The sequence below is a fragment of the Eulemur rufifrons genome, chromosome 6, assembly GCF_041146395.1.
Source record: "Eulemur rufifrons isolate Redbay chromosome 6, OSU_ERuf_1, whole genome shotgun sequence".
Taxonomy (NCBI): domain Eukaryota; kingdom Metazoa; phylum Chordata; class Mammalia; order Primates; family Lemuridae; genus Eulemur; species Eulemur rufifrons.
Genome location: NC_090988.1, coordinates 94,784,504 through 94,807,168, shown reverse-complemented (window position 1 = coordinate 94,807,168; position 22,665 = coordinate 94,784,504). Strand labels below are relative to the sequence as shown.

The 22,665-nt window shown below is 46.6% G+C and overlaps 1 protein-coding gene across 1 annotated transcript; it reads left to right on the top strand.

The window, feature by feature from the left end:
• Window positions 1-540: 540 nt before the first annotated feature.
• Window positions 541-16,396, top strand: PRPF19 (pre-mRNA processing factor 19). The gene is made up of 16 exons (XM_069470082.1): window positions 541-759; window positions 3,220-3,369; window positions 3,551-3,627; window positions 4,195-4,336; window positions 4,420-4,493; window positions 4,608-4,670; window positions 5,571-5,612; window positions 5,740-5,814; window positions 6,168-6,243; window positions 6,408-6,517; window positions 7,825-7,980; window positions 8,217-8,286; window positions 8,523-8,608; window positions 8,925-9,095; window positions 9,241-9,346; window positions 15,686-16,396. Exons 1-16 carry the CDS (start codon window positions 741-743, stop codon window positions 15,781-15,783), a joined length of 1,515 nt encoding a protein of 504 aa, XP_069326183.1. The 5' UTR covers window positions 541-740; the 3' UTR covers window positions 15,784-16,396.
• The last annotated feature ends 6,269 nt before the right edge of the window (window positions 16,397-22,665 follow it).

Here is a 22,665-nt window from a genome sequence, read left to right as displayed (position 1 = left end):
ATTCTAGAATCACAAATAAAAGCCCGTTAAGGTCTTTAAATTTGTCGTAATTTTGTCTCTTGACAAAGACGAAGGGGCAGTGAAGCGGATGACTTGTCCAAAATCACAGAGCAGACTGGTAGTGGAGGCGGGACCAGAAGTTTCTTTCTTGGCAGGTGTCATTAATAGTTTCTCAACCCATCTGCAGCTGTGCTTTTTTCACTGGGCCACGCAAAGGTGGCCCGAGAAAACACCTGCCTCGGAATCACGTGGCGCACAAAAAGACTAAGGCAGGCCCGAGATATCTGCATTTTAACAAGCTCATTAGGAAATTCTCGCGCACAGAAAAGAAAGTTTAAAAAGACCAGGGTCGCGTGGCCGACGACCGCGCGGTTCTCAAAACAAAACAAGCGCTGCCAAATTGCTTTGGCTTTAAAGTAGTTTTGGCTCTCCTCTTCCCCCGCCCACCTCGCTTTACGGAAGGAGCCGAGCCAATCCGGAAATGGCCGAGTGTTCGGTGGCGGGCCCTTTCCTGCCCGGTTGCATTCTGGGAAAGGGTAGTTTCCGTTAGGTGCTGAAGGCTGAGGCGCGCGACCGTCCCATTCCCACGTGAAGCGCTACGCTAGCATAGCTCGGCGGGGCTGCTCCCAGCTCGCCGCGGAGCGTCCCGGCTGCAGCGGGGGACCGGAAGTGGCTCGCGGAGGCTCAGAAGCTAGTCCGGGAGCCCGGTGTGAGGCGCCTCGGAGCGTGGCCACGGCGCCATGTCCCTGATCTGCTCCAGTGAGTGTTGGCTACGGCCGATCTCGGGTCGCAGGAGGCCGGAGAGCGGAGTGGGAGTGCGTGCGGACCGTTGCGGCGCCCGGGTCGGCGCGAAGGCGGGAATGGGGCGCCCCAGAGGCGGAGCAGCGGCATGTCAGCACGAGGGTTCTCACCTCAGCGCGGGGTGCATTTGCGCAGTGCTCCGCAGTTTACATAGTGCCTCAGGTTTATTGTCGCAGGGGTTACTGAGGCCAGCCACCTCGTTTTACAGAGTGGAAACAGTTCTGAACAGAGCTGGTGCAGCGGAAACAGCTCTGATGTGGGAGTCAGGAAACCCGAGGGCTTGTCCAGGGTCAGCCTCCGTTTGGCTTTGTGAACTGGCTTAAAGCTCTGGGCCTCAGTTTCCCCATTTGCAAAGTAGAGAGCATTGCGCTGAGTGTTGTCTGACGTCTCGCCTGGATAGTCGGAGCTTTTGTGATTCGCGAAGGTCACACAGCGAGTTAGAGGCAGAGACGGGGCTGGAAGCCAGGTGTCTGGCTCCCGGTCTCACACTGTATGACTAATAAAAACAGCGCACATTTATAAAGCTCTTACAGGTTTACGACGTGCTTCCAAGTCTATGATCTCATTTTATCCTCACAAGAATTCCCTAAAGGAGAAATAAAGATACTGGTTTTAGAGATGAGGTTGTAAGGCTCTGGAAGAGTGAGGCTAAAGGGTACACGGCCAGTAAGTGGCAGAGCTGTATGACGCAGCTAGGTGATACGGGGCTTTGACCCTGAATCTGTGCCTTTTCCATGCTTTCTATTGTCTTTCCTTTCGGTATTTTATTATGGCATGCAGGTGTTTTTCCTTCTCATTTCATCAGATTACCAGTTTCCCATCCTTTTTTCTGTTCCCTTCCTTCTCTTCTCAGAACCTCTCCATTGATCCAAAGGGGAAGGAAGGAAGGGAAAGGAACAGAAAAAGGAATGTCTCACATCGAAGAAATTACAATTTGCAAAGTATTTTGACATTCATCATTTCCTTTCAGTCTTGAGGAAGCTCTCTTTTATATTCCCCAGCACCGTTCTTCCTCTAATTCACTTCACTCATTTATTAGATGTTTGCCAGGTGCCTGCTGGGCATCTGCATTGTACTGGAAGTCAGAGACCAGCTGTAATCCCTATCCTCAAGGGGTACAGTCTCTGGAGGCAAGTGTGCAAATGAAGCCTGGGGGGGGGGGGGTTGTCGTGAGGGTAAGTTACTGTGTGTAACATGCTTCAAATCACATAGTAATGGGCCAAGCAAATGTACCACATAAATGTTGTTTTATTATTGTAGTGTTTGTCACATTTGCTCCTTGGAATCTTCCAAACCATAAGTATCTTTTTATGTGCTAATGAATTGACTGTTGGCTGGCAGCCCTATTTTAGCTTAAGATGGGGGTTGGTCATCCCCAAAGACCAAGGCGGGATTAGAGAGTTGGGACTTTCATCCCTACCCCCCAACATCTGGGGAAGAGAGAGGGGATGAAGGTTAAGTTGATCACCAATGGCCAGTGTTTTAATCAATCATGCCTTTGTAATGATACCTTCATAAAAACCTAAAAGGACAGGATTTGGAGAGCTTCCATGTAGCGGGACATACGGAGGTCCCTGGAGGATGTCATGAGGCTCTGCGTTCCTTCTACCATATCTCACTCTATACATCTCTTCATCTGTATCGTTTGTAATATTCTTTATAATAAATTGGTAAATATAAGTGTTTCCCTGAGTTCTGTGAGCTGCTAGCAAATTAATGATTATGGGAACCCTGATTTATAGGCAGTCATCTCAGAAACACAGGTAAAACAACGTGGGGTTCAAGATTGGCATCCAAAGGGGGGGAGGGGACAGTTTTGTAGGACTGAACCCTCAACCTGTGGGATCTGATGCCACCTCCAGGTAGGTAGTGTCAGAATTGAATTGGAGGACACCCAGCTGGTATCCCTGCTGAACGACTGCTTGCTTGGTGTGTGTGGGAAAACCCCCACATCTGAGATCACAGATTAGTGTTGGGAGAGTATAGGAGGAAAATGATTCTCAGACTTTATAATTTCTTTGGTAATCCATCCAGGAGGATTATCACCTGGACTGAAGTGGATGTGAGGAATTGGAGTGGGTTCACGTGTATCTCCGTGTTGTGGAGTAAAATGGGTACCCAACTCTCTTTGTTCAAAAATGAGATGGGCAGGGATTATTGACTGCTGTACTCTAGGTCCCTGGCACATAGTAGTTGTTAATAGTTATTATTGACTGTCAGGAGACTGGTGGAGAAGCTTAGTTATGTAGCTGGAAAACATTCTGGGTCCAGTACAAAGCTGGCCTGGTGTCATATGTCTTGCTTCCTGTTAGTTGAGTGTGAGGATGCCTGGTCATGTTGGGGCCAATAGCAGGTGAGGAATCCCTAAGACCCAGGATTCCCTGCACCCCAAGCTCACTGCATGCCTTTTCTCTACAGTCTCCAATGAAGTGCCAGAGCACCCGTGTGTGTCCCCTGTCTCTAATCATGTCTACGAGCGGCGGCTCATCGAGAAGTACATTGCAGAGAATGGTACAGATCCCATCAACAACCAGCCTCTCTCGGAGGAGCAGCTCATCGACATCAAAGGTGCCTACTGGCTGACCTTAGTCTAGGGCCATCTTAGGTCAGAGCCTGAGAGGATGGCAGGTGGTGCCAGTGCATCGGGCGAGGAGATAGTGGTCTGTTAATGGCTAAAGGGAAAAGAGGTGTGGTGGGGGAGAGTCCCCTGGCTTATAGTTCTTCATCCCCGCTCTCCCTCTCTTGGCAGTTGCTCACCCAATCCGGCCCAAGCCTCCCTCAGCCACTAGTATCCCGGCCATTCTGAAAGCTTTGCAAGATGAATGGGTGAGTTCCTGAAAGAGAATCAATCAGTGTCTTCCTCGCTTGAAGAGAATGCATCACTAGACTAGGACTTGAGGGTGGGAAAGATCGAGCATTATTTAGAGTATAAACTGTGATATCAGGGACTGGTTTTATTCATCAGTGTATCCCCAGCACAGAGCAGCACGTGGTACATAGTAGGTGCTCTAGAAATAATGAATGAATGACTGCATCTTGTGGGACTGTCTGGCACAGTGGCTGACACAACGAGGCCAATCAATAAATAGCAGTAGCAGCACTGTTATTATTCCCTTTTTAGAGAGGTGACGGAGTGACATCTGTGATTTGCTGGTAAATTAGAGAAGATGGGGATGGGAAAGAGCTGGCTCCTGCTTGTGCTGTGTGCCCCATATTTGGCCGGGGGGTAGGAGCTCAGGAGTGTCTGCCAGCATATTCAGGGTCACTTGGATATCACTTGGGTCACTAATACTGGTCTAGGCTGTGGGGTAGGCAGCGTCCTCTCCTCAAGGGCCAACTCTACTGGGTGCTCCCCGCCCGCCCCCACCTCACAGTGATGTTGCCGTCTCTCAGGATGCAGTCATGCTGCACAGCTTCACTCTGCGCCAGCAGCTGCAGACAACCCGCCAGGAGCTGTCCCACGCTCTGTACCAGCATGATGCTGCCTGCCGTGTCATTGCCCGTCTCACCAAGGAAGTCACTGCTGCCCGAGAAGGTGGTGCCTCTCCCCTGCTATCCCCCACTCTGGGCTGGTCCTGCTTTGTGATATCCCATTTCTGACGTTATCTTTTCTTTCAGCTCTGGCTACCCTGAAACCACAAGCTGGTCTCATTGTGCCCCAGGCGGTGCCAAGCTCCCAGCCAAGTGTTGTGGTGAGTGTCCCCCCACCTTGGGAGCAGCCCATTTGTGTGCAGTGGCCCATGGGGCTCTCCTTATGTGAGGGTCCTTGGCACTCTGTGCCTCTCACCCTCCTTTCTTCTCCTCAGGGTGCAGGCGAGCCAATGGATTTGGGTGAGCTGGTGGGAATGACCCCCGAGATTATCCAGAAGGTAAGTCCTGCTGTCACTTGGGGGGAATGCTGATGGGCCCTCACTTTTCACCACCTGCCTTGAGTCCAGTGTGACTAAAAATCCCAACATTTGGGAGTAGAGTATGATGGTGCAGAGCAGGGACTCTGGGACCAGACTGCCTAGGTTTGGATTTCGATGGTGCTGCTTTATGATCTTGGCTTACTGAGCCAACCCTTCTGTGTCTCATTTCCCTTGCTTCTGAACTGAGAATATAATAGTACCTAATGTATAGGTTTGTGGGAATTTAGAAGATTTAATTATTGATAAGTGTGACATTTAGCTCTTACTGTTATTAAGCTATGAAGTTATCAAGCTGTTAAGCTACTTTGTTACTAAGATATGAAGCTACTTTTTAATATGTTTTCGTGTTTTTTTCCTATGGGGGAAACGAGACAGGAATTTATCATCATCATTTTATAGATGAAAGACACACCTCAGAGGAGGCAGAGCTCGGCTCCTGATTCTAAGTCCAGTGCTCTGTTTTATACACGGAATCCTCATTTGTGGGGCCTGGTGGTATCTTTCCAAGCAGTTCAGATGGTCAGCGTGCATCTGAGCTCTCGTCTTGGTGGCGTAGACCTATGGGAGTGCTACAGACCTGGTTCAGGTCCTTGCTCTGTTATTTATCACCTCTTTGACCTTGGGCAAGTGACTTGGCTTCTCTGAGGCTGCTTCCTCAGCTGTAAAATAAGATCTTCAACACCTACCTCATAAAGTTGGGGTGAAAGTAAAAGAGATAATGTATGTAAGCCTTTAGCGTAGAAGTTGTCAGGTAACAAGTTCTTGATGATGCTTGTGAAAGCACACATGTGACCAGCCTCCAGTGTGCCATTGTCCTGGCAAGATAATTTGTCTCACATTGTGCCTGTTCCTCCCCAGCTTCAAGACAAGGCCACTGTGCTAACCACGGAGCGTAAGAAGGTAAGTCCTCTTTGGAGCCAACAGAGCGCTGGCCTGGTGGGAGGCAATTGACCCCTTAAGAGAAAGAGGGGTGGCTGAGTCTTGTATTTATTGCTGCTTTCCTTGGGGGGCATTTTCATTTTATCAGAGGGGGAAGACTGTGCCTGAGGAGTTGGTGAAGCCAGAAGAGCTCAGCAAATACCGGCAGGTGGCATCCCACGTGGTGAGTGGCTGGGTCCCCACTAACTTGGAGTCAGGCCCTCCCCTGCTGTTTCTGGGGTGGGGTCGGCCAGCATGGAGAGCAGTGAGTGGAAAGCTGTCCAGGCCCTCTGGCCCTGTTTGTCACCTGGGCTGCTGAAGTTGTTAGAGCTCCTCTCCTGCCGAGCTCTGGGTCCCAGTAATGCAGAAGGGAGTGACCACATCCAGGCACAAAGCCAAGCGGGATGGATAAGGAGTAGAAGTAACTGTTGTTACTCTGAGGGGATGGGTGACCAGGGATGGCAGTGGGGGAGTTGTGTGGCTGTGGCCTGCCATGATCTGGGTGTGACAGAGTTTGGTGTGGCTCTCTCTGCAAAGGGCTTGCACAGTGCCAGCATTCCCGGGATCCTTGCCCTGGACCTCTGTCCCTCCGACACCAACAAGATCCTCACTGGTAAGAGTATGGGCCTGGCCCAGCAGGCCTAAGTGGGGAGGGGTGGCAGAGAAAGGTTCTTGTTCCTTGTCCTCTTCATGGGCCTGGGGACAAAAGTCCCTTCTTCAGCAAACGTGCCTGGGTGGGCCTGACTCATTTTTTGGTCTCATTTGGGTCCTTTCCAGGTGGGGCGGATAAAAATGTCGTTGTCTTTGACAAGAGTTCTGAGCAAATCCTGGCCACCCTCAAAGGCCATACCAAGAAGGTCACCAGTGTGGTGTTTCATCCTTCCCAGGTAAGGGGTTCTCCCAGCTACCTTTGGTCCCTCTTTCCTGAGCCCCGTTTCCCAAAACAATGGTCCCTGAACCATCCCCCAGTCCCCTACTGTCTCCTTGGTGACATGGAGCCGAGAAGGAGCTCTGACTCCTGAGAGAGGGCCTTTAGAGGGCCTCTGTTTGGAGTCAGGGGCCTTGCCCTTTACTCTGTGTAGAACCTCGTAAAGCAGGGGTCTTCAGACGGGGGGAGAAAGGAAATGGGTGGTTTGACAAAGCATATTCATTGAAATATTTTATATTAGGGAAAGTAAAAAAAAAACACAATGTTTATAATGCAAACTACAGAAGACAAAGCTCAACATAATCTTGACTCTCAAATATCTGAGGAAGACAGATGTATTTGCTTTCCCATGATTCTTAAGGGTGGAGGTGGTAAAACCTTGATGTTGACTATTGAAAGCGGTGTGGGTTACAAATAAAGAGAACCTCTCATATCTAGGGTAAAGGTAACTCATGAGACCAGAATAAAGATATTACGGGATTTGAATTTTAGGCCGGTAACAGTTTGGGTCTGATCAGTGCCTCCCAGACAGTCAGCCTTTCCCTTGGCTTGGACCTTAGGGAAATGAGAAATAAAAGAATAACATGGTGAATTTTCCATAAAACTAAATTTATTCAAATTAAAAGCACTATTTTCCTGCTTTCTTGGTATTAATAATTATGTCTCTTATGAAATTACATTCATAAAAGGTGACAGTTGTTTTTACCTTGTGGCTTTTAATGTCTTAACTAACCAAAATAATTGGTTAGTGAAACTGTGTAAGTTTTGTACCTGCTCCAAGTCTTTTGGAAAATTAATTTGCCCCTGAAATTCGTAAGTGTGGAATGCACTGAAATATGATCTCACACAATTAATGTGCCCCTTTCAGTCCCAGTGTTGCTCAGACCTGTGCCTTCCAATACAGTAGCCATTAGCTACATGTGGCTATTTAAATTTCAGTTAAATAAAAGAAAATACACTTCCTTGATTGTAAAAGTCACATTTCTCCTTTGGTCCTGGAAGTGGGTTGGGAAGTTGCTTTCCGTTGCAGTTGTCCTTCTTACCACTAGATGGCAAGGCCTGATGCTGTTGGAGTTAGCGTTTTAATAGCGTTTGCCATTGGCCCTCTCAGCATCACTGGATGGATAGGTGATTCCAGGGAGGGCAGGGTTGAAAGGAGAAGCGGTTGTTTGTAGTTGTGGCCATCCCCAGTTCCCTTTTGTAAGATCATAGTTGTCCATCTCTCTTTTCTGTCTCTGACATTCTGCCTCTTTGCTTTCCTTTTAGGACCTGGTGTTTTCTGCCTCTCCAGATGCCACTATCAGGATTTGGTCGGTCCCGAATGCCTCCTGTGTACAGGTCGTTCGGGCACATGAGAGCGCTGTGACAGGCCTCAGCCTCCACGCCACTGGTGACTATCTCCTGAGCTCTTCTGATGACCAGGTGCGGTCCTAGCCAGGGCCCTGAAGAGGCCTGTTGGTTCCCAAGTTTAAACATCCTAGGAGGAGGGGACATCTTACCAGCCATTTCCCCAGTGCCTCAATGGAGAAGGTTTTCTTTTTGCTGGGAGGCATTAACTTTGCCAGGGTTTGCCAAACCAAGGTCTTTGCCTTCCTGAAGGGCCACCGGAGCCTGGGGACCTACTTTCTCACTGGCTCCATTGTCTCTTTTCTTTTCAGTACTGGGCTTTCTCTGACATCCAGACAGGGCGTGTGCTCACCAAGGTGACAGATGAGACCTCTGGCTGCTGTAAGTTGTCTCAGAGGTGCTGGGCTCTTTTGTTTGGTGTTTATCATTTATTTTTGTTTTATTTAGTCATTTTGCTCACTTTTTCTTCAAAATATACATTTACCACCAGTGCCTGCCTAGTGCCAGGCTTTGTGCTGGGCACAGTGAGTAATGTGAAGAACAAGGAACCTACCTTTGCTGCTCTTAGCATCTGCCCGCTGGGCTGTGACCACAGGTCCATCTCCCCTTCTCCACAGCTCTCACCTGTGCACAGTTCCACCCTGACGGACTGATCTTTGGAACGGGAACCATGGACTCTCAGATCAAAATCTGGGACCTGAAGGTAGGACATGGAAGGCCTCCATCTGAGGCCCAGGGTCAGAGGGAACGCATGCTCTTGTGAAGATGTGTTGCTGATTCGGTGCTTATGACACCTAGCCCTAGGCGTGTCCTTAGGGTGGAGTGACAGTGGCTCTGCATGTATGATGTGATGGGTGTGATCTGGGGGGGTCCTGGACCTGGCCATCTACCCGTGCTGTTCCTGCTGACTGTTCTTCCTGGAAGGACAAAGGAGGACTTCTCAGGCGTTTGGGTAGCCCCATTTTCTTCCTCTCATGGTCAGTGGGTGATGTATTTTACTACCCGCCCCCCAACTGTAGGAGCGCACCAATGTGGCCAACTTCCCTGGCCACTCAGGCCCCATCACCAGCATTGCCTTCTCCGAGAATGGCTACTACCTGGCTACAGCGGCTGACGACTCCTCTGTCAAGCTCTGGGATCTGCGCAAGCTTAAGAACTTTAAGACACTGCAGCTGGATAACAATTTTGAGGTGTGCCTCCTCCTCCCCATCTCTCTCCATTGCTTCTCTTCATTTGTGGATTATTTACTGAATTGATCTATATTGCATCTGTTAATCCCCATTGGCCCCATAGTTTCTGTTCCCCTTGTGTAACCTCTGTTTCTGCTTCTGACAGGTGAAGTCACTGATCTTTGACCAGAGCGGTACCTACCTGGCCCTTGGGGGCACAGATGTCCAGATCTACATCTGCAAACAGTGGACGGAGATTCTTCACTTTACAGGTAGAGGCTGGCTCTGGGCCTCTGAGGTCTCTGGGTACCCAGGCGCAGAGGGAATCCTCACTGGGTTAGGAATCTCCAGGGCTTGAATTTGCCTAGGCAGCTTTAACACTGCCTGAGGCAGTAGAACACAGTGGCTAAGGAAGTGGACTCAGAGTCAGAATGCGTGGTGTAAATGCTTGTTCTAGCTCTGCCACTTCCAGGCTGTGTGGCATTGGGCAAGTTACTGTAGAGGAGGGAAAACATTCTGTCTGCCCTCTGAAAGATAATTGAGTCTATGAAATAAACTGACAGTAGATAGATTAGCAGGAGAAAAGCCATTTTAATTATGTGCATATGCATGTACAAAATGTGAGACTTGAAAAAGGTCAGATGATTGAAGCTTATACAGTCATGCACCGCTTAACAATGGGGATACGTTCTGCGATGTGCATCTTCAGACAGTTTTGTCTTGTGAACATCATAGTGTACTTACACAAACCAAGTTGGTGTAGCATACTACACACCTAGACTGTGTTGTGTAGCCTATTGCTCCTAGGCTACAAACCTGTACAGTCTGGTACTGTACTGAATACTGTAGGCAATTATAACACAACAGTATGACCTGTGTATCTAAATGTAGTAAAGATACTATATAAAAGATAAATGGGGCCAGGTGTGTTGGCTCATGCCTGTAATCCTAGCATTCTGGGAGGCCAAGGCTGCAAGATTGCTTAAAGTCAGGAGTTCAAGACGAGCCTGAGCAAGAGCGAGACCACGAGACGCTGTCTTTACAAAAAATGGAAAACTTAGCTTGGCATGGAGGCATGTACCTGTAGTCCCAGCCTGGAAGGCTGAGACAGGAGAATTGCTTAAGCCCAGGAGTTTGAGGTTGTAGTGAGTTATGATGATGCCACTGCACTCTAGCTGGGGCAAGAGAGCAAGACTCTGTCTTTAAAAAAACAGAAAAAAAAAAGGCACAACCTGTATAGGGCATTTACCACGACTGGAGCTTGCAGGACTGGAAGTTGCTCTGCGTGAGTCAGTGAGTGAGTGGTGAGCAAATGTGAAGGCCTAGGACACTGTACACCACTGTAGACTTTATAAACACTGTAGACTTGGGCTACATTAAATTTATAAAAATATTCTTCTTAAGTAAATTAGCCTTAGCTCACTGTAACTTTTTTACTTTATAAACTCCAAGAATTTTTTTTTACTCTTTTATATAACACTTAGCTTAAAATACAAATACATTGTACAGGTGTGCAAAAGTATTTTCTTTCTTTATATCCTTATTCTATAAGCTTTTTTCTATTTTCAAAATTTTTTATTTTTTTACTTTTTAAACTTTTTGTTAAAAACTAAAATGCAAACACATACATGTAGCCTAGGCCTACACATGATCAGGATCATCAGTATCACTGCCTTCTACCTCCACATCATGTCTCATTGGAAGATCTTCAGATGACCCGTGGAGCTGTCAATTCCTATGATAACAGTATCCTCTTCTTCTCCTAAGGCCCTACATGAGCCTGTTTTACAGTTAATTTTTTGTTTTTTGGAGACAAGAGTCTCACTCTGTTGCCCCGGCTAGAGTGGAGTGGTGTCATCATAGCTCACTGCGACCTCACACTCCTGGGCTGAAGTGATCCTCTTGCCTCAGCTTCCAGAGTAGCTAGGAATATAGGCCTGCACCACCATGCCCAGCTAATTTTTTTATTTTTGGTAGAGATGGGGTCTTGCTCTTGCTCAGCCTCATCTCGAGCTCCTGAGCTCAAGTGATCCTCCTGCCTCGGCCTCCTAGAGGGCTAGGATTATAGGTGTGAGGTGTGAGCCACCGTGCCTGGCAACTTTATAGTAGAAGGAATATACTCTAAACGATTTAAAAAGCATAGTATAGTAAATACAGACATACCTTGTTTTATTATGTTCCCCTTCATTGTACTTTGCAGATACTGGGTTTTTCACATATTGAAGGTTGGTGGCAACCTGGTGTTGAGCAAATCTTATCAGCACCATTTTTCCAACAGCATATGCTCACTTCCTGTCACTGTCACATTTTGGTAATTTTCACAATATTTCAAACTTTCCCTTGATTGTTATATCCATTATGGTGATCTGTGATCAGTGATCTTTGATGTTACTATTGTATTTGTTTGGGGGGTGCCATAAATGGTGCCCATATAAGACAGACAACTTAAATGGTAAATGTGTGTGTTCTGACTGTTCCACCTACTCGCTGTTCCTCCATCTCTCTCCCTCTCCTTTGGCCTCATTCCCTGAGACACAACAATATTGAAATTAGGCCAGTTAATAACCCTACAATGGCCTCAAACTATTCAAATGAAAGGAAAAATTGCACGTCTCTCACTTTAAATCAAAAGCCAGAAACGATTAAGCTTGCTTAGTGAGAAAGGCATGTCAAAAGCCAAGATAGGCCAAAAGGCCTCTTATGCCGGTTAGCCAGTTGTGAATGCTAAGGAAAAGTTATTGAAGGACATTAAAAGTGCTACTCCAGTGAACACATGAATGATTAGAAAGCAAAACAACCTTATTGCTGATAGGGAGAACGTTTTAGTGGTCTAGATAGATCAGAGCAGCCACAATATTCTCTTATTAGAGAATCCTAATCCAAAGCCTAATCCAGAACAAGACTAACTCTCCTTAATTCTGTGAAAGCTGAGGTGAGGAAGCTGCAGAAACAAAGTTTGAAGCTATCAGAGGCTGGTTTGTGAGGTTTAAGGAAAGAAGCCATTTCTATAACATAAAAGTTCAGAGTGAAGCAGCAAGTGTTGATACAGAAGCAAGTTATTCGGAAGATCTAGCAAAAATCATTGATGAAGGTGTCTACACTAAACATTTTCAATGTAGATGAAACAGGCTTCTATAGGAAGAAGATGCCATCTAGGACTTTCACAGCTAGGGAAGAGAAGTCAATGCCTGGCTTTAAAACTTCACAGAACAGGCTGAGTCTCTTGTTATGGGCTAACACTGCTGGTGACTTTTAAGTTGGAGTCAAAGCTTGTTTATCATTCTGAAAATCCTGGGATCCCTAAGAATTATCCTAAGTCTACTCTGCCTGTGCTCTATAAATGGAACAACAAAGTCTGGATGACCTGTTTACAGCATGGTTTACTGAATATTTTAAGCCTACTGTTGAGACCAGCTGCTCAGACAGATTCCTTTCAACATATTACTGTTCATTGATATGTACCTAGGCACCTAGGAGCTCTGATGGAGATATACAAAGAGATTAAATGTTGTTTTCATGCCTGCTAACACAACATCCAGTCTACAATCCATGGATCAAGGAATAATTTCAACTTTAAAGTCTTATTACCAATATTTAAAAATACATTTTGTAAAGCTATAACTGCTAGAGATGGTGATTCCTCTGATGGATCTGGGCAAAGTAAATTGAACATCTGGAAAGGATTCACCATCCTAGATGCTGTTAAAAACATTCCTGACTCATGGAATGAAGTCAGAATATCAGCATTTAACAGGAGTTTGAAAGAAGTTGATTCCAACCCTCCTGGATGAGTTTGGAGGGGTTCAAGACTTCAGTAGAGGAAGTAACTGTAACGCGGTAGAAATAGCAAGAAAACTAGAATTAGCAGTAGAGTCTGAAGTTGTGACTGAATTGCTGCAATCTTATGATAAAACTTTAGCAAACGAGGAGTTAATTCTTAGAGATGAGCAAAGAAAGTGGTTTCTTGAGATGGAATCTACCTGGTGAAGATGCTGTGAACATTTTTGAAATGACAAAGCACGACTCAGTTGATAAAGCAGCGGCAGGGTTTGAGAGGATTGACCCCAATTTTGAAAGTTCTACTGTAGGTAAAAATGCTATCAAACAACATCCGTTGCATGCTACAGAGATACCTTTCATGAAAGGAAGAGTCAATCAATGTGGCAAACTTCGTTGTTGTCTTATTTTAAGAAATTGCCACAGCCACCTCAGTCTTTAGCAGCCACCATCCTCCAGTTAGCAGCCATCAAAATCAAGGCAAGACCCTGCACCAGCAAAAAGATTGACTTGCTGAAGGCTCAGATGATTGTTAGCATTTTTTAACAAAAAAGCATTTTTTTAATTAAAGTATATACATTGTCTTTTTATACTAATGCTATTGTATAGTTAGTAGACTATAGTATAATGTAAACGTAACCTTTATATGAGCTGATAAAAAAATTTGAGATTTACTTTATTGCTAGATTTGCTTTATTGTAGTGGTCTGAAACAAAACCTGCAGTCTCCGAGGTATGCCTGTACATAAACCAGTAACATAGTCATTATTATTATCAAGTATTATATTACATATGTACATAATTGTATATCCTGTACTTTTATATGACTAGCAGCATAGGTTTGTTCCCACCCACATCACATGTGAGTAGTGCATTGCACAATGATGTTACGATGACTACGATGTCACTAGTTGATAGGAATTTTTCAGCTCCATTGTAACCTTATGGGCACACTGTTGTATATGTGGTCCATCATTGACCAAAATGTCATTGTGTGGTGCCTGACCATATAGCGTCCCGAGCTACAGAAAGCAATAGGGGCCTGGAGGCTCCTAGGGGGTGTTAGGGACACAAGTGATGAGAGTTGTGGGGAGGAAATGCACTAAAAAGTCTCTTGGGTAATAAAATTTGTCTCAGAGACAAATTGTTTCAGAAGAATAGGTGATTGTCTGTGACAAATACTGGATATGGTGTCCAACCTCTGTCTCCTCCCTTGTGATACCAGTTAGTTTTTTCTGGTTGCTGAGACTCCCAGGAAAGGGATTCATGACAGTTGTGTTCCTTAGTCAGATAGGAGAAAGAGGGGTGAGAGACATTGGTTCTCCTTAAGTTCAAAGCACTCAGCATGCCAAAGTGCCGTACTTTGGGGTATTATTTTCTGAGCCCCAACATTACTTAACCTCTCTCGAGCCCCAGAAAAATAGGAATGATAATAGTACATACTCAGTGGGGTTGTGGTGAAAATATACACAGGTGCTCCTCTACTCACGATGGGGTTATATCCTGATAAACACATTTTAATGCACTTAATACTTCATAAACCCATTATAACGTCGAAATATCTCAAGTTGAACCATCAAGTCCAGATGCTTCTCAACTTACAATAGGGCTACGTCCTGACAAACCCATCGTGAGATGGAAATATTGTAAGTCAAACCATCATTAAGTTGGGGACCGTCTGTATAACAGGTAGGTTAGAACAGTGTCTGGCACGTAGTAAGATCTGCTGTTCTTACTCAATATTGTGTCTTAGTCCCCTGGGGATTCAAGCAAGTGAGTAAGACAGACCTATTCTTGGCATCGATGGAATTTATAGTCAGCTTAGGAAGGCAGATGTAGGATGATTTCACAAACACTTATTTAATTGCAACTGTAAGTGCTAGATTAGAAAAGTATGAGATGCTGAGACAGCGCTAACAGGGTTTCTGGCCTTCTGACAGTTGTGTGGCCCCAGCTACATGACCTTTCCTTTCCTTTCAGAGCTTTATAGCTCCTCCATCTTTAAAATGGGAATGTTGTCACTGTCTTGCAGAGTGGGACACCTAGTGATGTGGAGGTGGCATGCATGGAAACAGGGGAGCTGATGCTCACTTAAGAATGAATGGGAGCTGCTGTACTCTTTGTTGATGAAATTTTCATCCTCATTAGCAGGTTGTGGGCGGGTTGCAAGATATTTCTTTCATACACCTGTTTTCCTGAGCCCTGCTCAGTGTGTCTGTGTTTAAAGGTGTCTGCTCTGACTGTATGGCCCACCGGTTTTAACCCTGCAGTGGACCTGGTGATTTGATTGGGGCTGAGTTAGGTAGGGTGGCAGGCTGAAGGCACAGTGTGGGCTTTCTAGTGAGGGGCTGCTTGATTCCAGGTGTGATCCTCAATCTAGGAGTTTGTCCTGATGTTCATGAATTTCCCAAGTCCCTTGAGGCATGTTGCCCAGCCCTGCCCTGTGCCCTGGAGTGGAACCTCATGAGCTAGAACAAGCTAATGGACTATTCCAGTTATAAGCAAGGAGTTAGAGCTAAACATATATCAACAAGCTGAACACTAAGGTTTTTCCTGAACTGAATCACAGTTGCCCAGAAAGCTCAGGTGAGAAGGAGGACTGACATTGCTTTATTCGATCACCCACCAATGAAAAATGGGGTGCCTGCCTCGTGCCAGGCACTGAGGGAGGCACTGGAGGCGCATAGTGAGCAGGTCAGCCTGGAATCCCGCCCTCGAGAGTGATAAGTACCGACGGGGGGAGGACTGCTTGTTTGGGGAGCTTGTTATTAGGGGTCAGTGTTCAGACTCAAAAGGAAAAGCCTTCTCACGGTTGCCTCTTGTCTCTCTCCTCAGAGCATAGCGGCCTGACCACCGGGGTGGCCTTCGGGCACCACGCCAAGTTCATCGCTTCCACAGGCATGGACAGGAGCCTCAAGTTCTACAGCCTGTAGGCCCTGCTCCTTCTGACTGAAGCTGGGCCTCATCTCAGTAGAGGGGTAGCGTGAGGGGTGGGGGTGGGGGGAGACTGCCGGGGGGCGGGGGGCATCTGTGGGCGGGACATTCACGTCATTTCACTCTGGTCGGGGTGGTCGCCTGAGAGCCATGGCGGCATGGACTGCCCTCATCCGTACACCACCAGGCCCCATGGGAACAGCTTTGGGAGGAAGAACTCATCCTCTGAAGGCCCAGGGTTGGAGCCCAGGGCTCTCCCCTCCTGTCATTCGTTGTGTCGACAATGAATGTGGTGGTGGCTGCTCAGCACCCACTTTGTTTCAGTTCCTGTGAAACGGGGAGAGGCTGAGCCGAGGGAACTGACGGGGATGGGCAGGAGAGCTCGTCCAGGGTTTTGTAAGCAGTGATCTAGTTTCATTAAAAAAAGAAAACAATAAATGTAACCACCTCCCTGTGTCTGTCTGTACCTGGGACATCCAAGCAGGGAAGGCCAAGGGAGGGGGCTCACAGGGGGACACTGCCTTCCAGGAAGCCCATCGTTCCTGTCCTTGCATGGGTATCTTACTTTTTTTTTTTTTTTAATTGCACAGCAGAAATTAAAACAAATCTACAAGCCATTTGTCAGAAGAAATCTTCCATGTCCCTACAGGCCTCGATCTTGTATTTCTAGGGACTTGGCTTTTCACAGAAGCCCGGGAGGGAGGGAGACGTGTAGGGAAAATTAGCTGGATCTTGCCAGTGAGGAAGTGTGAGCATGTCAGTAAAGATTCTTCAGTTGTAGGTCATGGAAAACCTGTCTCCAACTGGCTTAAATCAAAAAGATTTCATGGAGTCTGGCAGTGGAAAAGTGGAGTTAGAGCTTTTTCCAAGGAGCTAGCCAGCAAACAGTAAAGATCAGATAACAAATGCGCCACATGGGAATGGCCGTAGGGTCATGTGGCTACTTTAGATTGGGAGATCAGGAAAGGCCTCAGGTGGTGATATCGAAGCTGAAGCTGGAATGACAGGGATCTAAAAGATGGGGGGTGTTGCAGGCAGAGGAAGACTGAGGCTAGAGTGAGCAACATGTGGAGGAACAGGAAGGAGACCAGTGTAGCTGGAGTACGGTGGCCCAGGAAGGTCAGTAGAACCCTGACGAGGCCGTCCCAGGGCATTGGGGCTGGAATCCTGCTTGGAGTGGGTCGAAAGGACGTGAAAGGAGGAAGTGGGAGTCGGTGGTTATAGAGAAGAGATTGTGCCGGGAAGGGGAGCTAAGATACGGGGTGTTACCTGGCGGGGGCCGTGGGGGCAAAGTATAGTAGTCAATGTTGATGCAACACATCTCCAAGCATGTTCTGCTGGCTCAGTGCTGTGTGGTCAGGTGAGTTTGGGCTGCCGTATCTCCCTCAGAGGGTGGGGACGCCTATTAGTAAAAGCTCTGAAAAATCCTGCAGCAAAGAAACCATTTAACTTTTTAACTTAGCTTCAAATATTTGACCAGGTAAGCCTTTACCTGTGTGTACCTATTGATAGTTCATGGAACTCACCCTTTGTACATGCCAGAGTTGTAGCTGTTTGTAAGTAGTGCTTCCGTGAGTCTCTGGGAGCACACAGCCTCTTACTAGTTTGGGTTAGTACTTAGGGGTGACTGTGCCACAGCAGAAAGGCGAGGGGTGTGTGGGACACTTGCAGATTTCCACCACTTGCCAGTCTGCTTTGTTCCGATTTGAAGGCGTGGCTCGATGTCTCACTCTACCAGTTTAACGTGCCCTCAACCAATTTTAGGTATTTATTTCTTCAGAGTTTGAAAAGTATATTTAAGAAAAGATCAGTTGCAGAGTTTTCTTGAGGCAGGACACACTTAAAAAAGAGGACAACTGCTGAGTAAAAGGTGGGCTGATAACAGCTGTGGTTTGCAGATGGTAGAGCAGTGTCACGAGTTGGGGGAGAAGTGGAGGGCATGGTTGGCGACAGCCTGGGGCTAAGTTGGACCCCAGGGCTAGTACAACACCGAAGCCATCTAATGGTTTCTGGCGTTAGATACTGATGTGTGTTCTTAAAATCTCCTTCAGAGTGACTAATCTCATCCCGATGCCCAACCAGTTCCAAACGACTGCCCTACGAGAACTGAGACGTGGTGCTGTCCTGGCTAATATTTGGGTCATAAGGCTCTGAATGCATCACTTCTGTCCCTCCATCTGTCCACTGATGGCAACAGAAGAGCTGTGCGCTGGACACCGCCATACATTTGCTCGTTTAATTCTTAAAACAACCTCGCACTTGGCTGTCCAGCGACTGAGCAGCTTGTTCCCTGCACACCACGTGGGCTTTGTGCCTCTCTTCCTGTGCAACATGGAGCAGAAGGTGGGAGCAGAGACTCTGGAACCAGACTCCCGGGCTTCGAATCCTGGCTCTGGCACTTCGTAGCTGCAGGACCTTGGGAAGATTATATAGCTTCTCTGTTTCTTCATAAGATCGGGGTATTGTACTCATTAGGGATATTGTGAGGATTAAGTGAATATGACAAGTGCTTAGAAGAGGGACTACACATAATAAATGCTGTATGTTAAAATATATATATATATAGCTGCTGCTGCTGCTGCTACTACTGTTCTGTTTCCTCTCCCCAAAGACAGGCTAAATCCTCCAGGAAGCCTCCTCTGGTGCCCATTCCCTGCTCTGCCAGGTGAGTGGCCACACTCTGAGCCCATGGTTCATGCCTCCAGCATAGCTCTAACCATGTTACCTTGAAGGTGTTTGTATATTTGTCTTTCTCTTAACTAGATTTCAGTCTCCCCAAGGGCAGGGCCATGTATTCATTGCGGTCATTGATCTTTTCACCTTACGTCGCGTAGCTGCTAAGTGGCAGATTGAGAGATCCAACCTTAGGGGTTAGTCCAAAGCCAGGCCATGTGTGTCTCTATCCTTGATACGTAAAAGCAGGGGTTTGACAGACTGTTAGTTTCAGCCAAAATGGTTGGAGAGCTCTCCAGGTTTGGGCTCAGCGGCCTTGTAGGCGAGCCTTTTGGAAGTAGGTCTCAGTTGGGAGTTGGTGGATTCTAAAGGGCTTGCCTTTTCTGGACCCATATTGTCAGGCTAACGAGTTTTAATTTAGGGTCCAGTAGTCCTAGGTGCCCAAAGGGAAATGGTTTGATGGTGTAATCAGTGTGTAGAGCACCCTACGTGCACGTGAGCCCTTTGATGATCAAACCTTGCCCCCTTCCACTGTTGAAGGTAAGGGGGCATCTACATTTTTGTGTTTGACCTGGGAGCACTAACCAGGGAGGTCACCTGGGGGCAGTGTAGGGACACCGGTCTCCCCAATAACACTGGCACAACAAAGCTCCTTGTGGTGCCACAGCAGGACCCTGCCAAAAAGGGTTATTATCCTCATTCTGTAGGTGAGGAAACAAGCTCAGAGGAGTGCCTGGGCTTTAAGCCACCCTGTAAGTCATGGGGCTGGGATTTTAAGCTGTCTGGCTTCGGAGACCAACTGAAGACTCCGTCACCAGCTTAGGACGGGCATGGCCAGCTGATGACCCACTCCACAGCTACCTAGGAGTGTCGTGTCACAGTTAAGTGCGGGCTCTGGAGACAGAAGCCCAGGTTTGAATCCCCGTTCTGTAGTTTTCTATGACGTGTCTTTTTTTTTTTAATTTTTTTTTTTTTGAGACAGAGTCTCACTCTGTTGCCCGGGCTAGAGTGAGTGCCGTGGCATCAGCCTAGCTCACAGCAACCTCAAACTCCTGAGCTCAAACGATCCTCCTGTCTCAGCCTCCCAAGTAGCTGGGACTACAGGCATGCACCACCATGCCCGGCTCATTTTTTCTATATATATTTTTAGCTGTCCATATAATTTCTTTCTATTTTTAGTAGAGATGGGGTCTCGCTCTTGCTCAGGCTGGTCTCGAACTCCTGAGCTCAAATGATCCGCCCACCTCGGCCTCCCAGAGTGCTAGGATTACAGGCATGAGCCACCGCGCTCGGCCCTCTATGACGTGTCTTTATGTCTCAGTTTCTGCATCTGAAAATGGGTTCCTGGCGCCTACTTCATAGGAGTCTTGACAATTAAGTGAACGGATGTGTGGAGAGTGTGTGGAGCACTTGGTGAACGTTGGCTGCTGTGTATTTCCTCTGCTTCTCTCTGCACCGACACCCATGACACTGCTAGAGGCCATGGTGGTCCTCAGTGCTTGACACCTGTGATACAAAGCTTTCATGTGACTCTGCCTTTTCCGTTCTCAAACCTGACATTAAGGCTCTGGTGACGCGAAGTGTCTGGATCATAATCCAGGCGGGGAGGCAGGAGTATACAGAGGAATGCAGCCATGACACTGGACTTCGGATAGAGGTGCCCACACATAGGACGGGGTGTGCAGCTGTTTAGAAAATCAGGTAAACTAGGGGAGGTGCCACAACTGCATGTTGAAGAGGTGGAAGTTTGCTAGGAACGGAGTAGGGGTGGCCGGTTAAGCCAGGAGCTGGCAGCCGCAGCTCCCCGTGCTGTGCAGTACGGAGAGATGAGAGCAGGCTGAAGGGGAACACGGGTGGCGAGAAGTAGGGGCGGTAAGGTGGCTGGAGAAAGGCCCAGAAGGTTGTAGTGAGGCAGGCAGGGAGGTTGCTGGTCTCAGCCAGCAGCGTAAAGGCTAAGATCGCACCTGAAGGTTGTCAAAAATTGGAATCGATTTTTAACCAACATTTTAAAAGTTTTCTGTTGTGAAATATTCATCCAAAAGTGTCTGAAATATACCTGTACAGTGTAAAGAATGTTAAGCATCCTTGTATCCACCAGCCAGCTGAAGAAGGCGTGATGGCCTCCCTCCCTGCCCCTGCAGAGAAAGCCACTGCCTGAACTTGGTGCTGACCATCCCTTTGCTTTTCTGCATAATGTTACTGCCATATTGGTTTTTTTTTTTTAATTTTTAACTTTATGTAAATGATATCATCCAATCTATTTTCTTTGACTTTATTTTCTTGACATTTTTCTTGAGATTTACCTGTATCAACACACATAGCCCTGTTCATTCACTTTTGAGCAAACAAAGGCACATGGCCAAAGGGAACTCACACCAGGCTACTGGGACTGCATTCATTGGAGACAGGAGCTGCCACAGAAGTGTGGGTCCTGCACGGCCCATTCATTCGAGGACACTGCACCTGAGAGGGGAGTCCTGACCATCAGCTATGGTGCCTTTAAGCTGCATGGTTGGAAGCGCAGCTCCTTCTGCTAGGATCAGGGCTCTAGGGTCCAAGTTTTGCCATTGCAGTTGTTTGATGTGGCCAGCCAGCAGCCAGCATTCACTGCATGGTGTTCCTGATTGGAGAGGCACCAGCCCTTCCTCTGACACAATTAGGGGGCGGGGTCCAAGCCTTGTAATTGACCAGTGCCTTAGGCACTTGGCAATTGCCGATTCCATGGAGTCCTGTAAGAAGCCAACTCCTTTTTTGGGAGACCGGCTTGCAAGGGATAAACCTCAGACAGATTAACACTAACTCTGTATTCATTACAGAATTCCTTTGTAGGAATATACCATAATGCATTTATATGTTCTATTGTTGATAATAGACATATGGGTTGTTTCTAATTTTGCCTTTTTTTTTTTTTTTTAACTATTATAAACAATGTTTCTGTGAACATTCTGGTGCGAGGGTTTTTCTAGGATGTCAACCGAAGAGAGGATTTGGTATATAATGTCATTAGATAATGGCAATTTCTCAACATGGGTGTGCCAGTTTACATTCTGATTAACAGTGGTAGAGTCATCCTGTCTCCATACCTTCACCAGTTACTTAGTATTTTCTGATTTTTACATTTTTGCCTGTCCAGTGGGTGTATAATACTGTCTTGAAGTTTAATTTTTACATTCATGATTACTACTGAGGTTGAGCATCTCTCTAGCCACTTATAGACCATTTTAGTTTCTCTCTTGTGAAATGCCTGTTTGTGTCTTACCTGTTTTTCTATTTGTGTTGCCTTTTTTCTTACTGGTTTGTAGCAGTTTTTAATATATTTTGGATACTAATCCTTTGTCAAGAATGTGTTGCAACTACCTTCCCACTTTGCGCCTTGACTTTTCACTCTTTATTATGTCTTGTGATTTGACTGTGGGGTGCGCATTTTATTTGTAACTTTATCTGTGAGAAAGAATTCTTTCCATTGTAATTCACATTTGCTCCTTCCTGAAGCCTGGGAATCACTTTAAATTAAATTCAACCCTTGAGGTTTTTTTTCCCAGATTGAACCTTTAAGGGCAACCCCTTCATCCTCTCCTCCTCAGTCTAAGAATTTGGACTGTAAACACCAGAGAAGAAGTAATTAATTGTACTTTTAATTCTCAGGGGTGATTTTTCTTTTCTTTTTTTCCCCCAATCCACCTAGCACCAAGATCAAGATAGACAAGATTCCTTGCTGCCAGCTTCTGTGCAATGGGTTTATTTCTCCTTCACTTACGCTGAGGACTTAGCCCCCTGGAGTCCCAGCTTTAACAAGAGACTTATTTCCAGACTTGCCACCTTTGGCCGGCTCTGCCCTGTACTCATCAAAGCAGAATGTCAAGGTCTGCAGGGTTCTTTGGAAGTTCCCAGAATGGAAACTTGTTTTTCTTAGCAGAGTTTATGCTTTTACTTTACTTTTGGCCTATCTGCGTGCCTTTTTCCCCAAGTTAGTTCAACAATGATTGACACATTTTAAAATATTTATAATCTGGTGTTTTGGTGGTTTACTTGAAGTTGATCTGGGTATCTAGTGTTCCTACTGCTAGACAGAACTGAAATACTCTCACAGAAATGTCTGGACGTGGAGCCACATTTTAAGGTGTTAAATTTTACTTGCGTGGAAGTAACAGGCTGTGACGTATTCTCTTCCTTTTATTTAAAACAGAGCACCATAGAAGTATTTGATC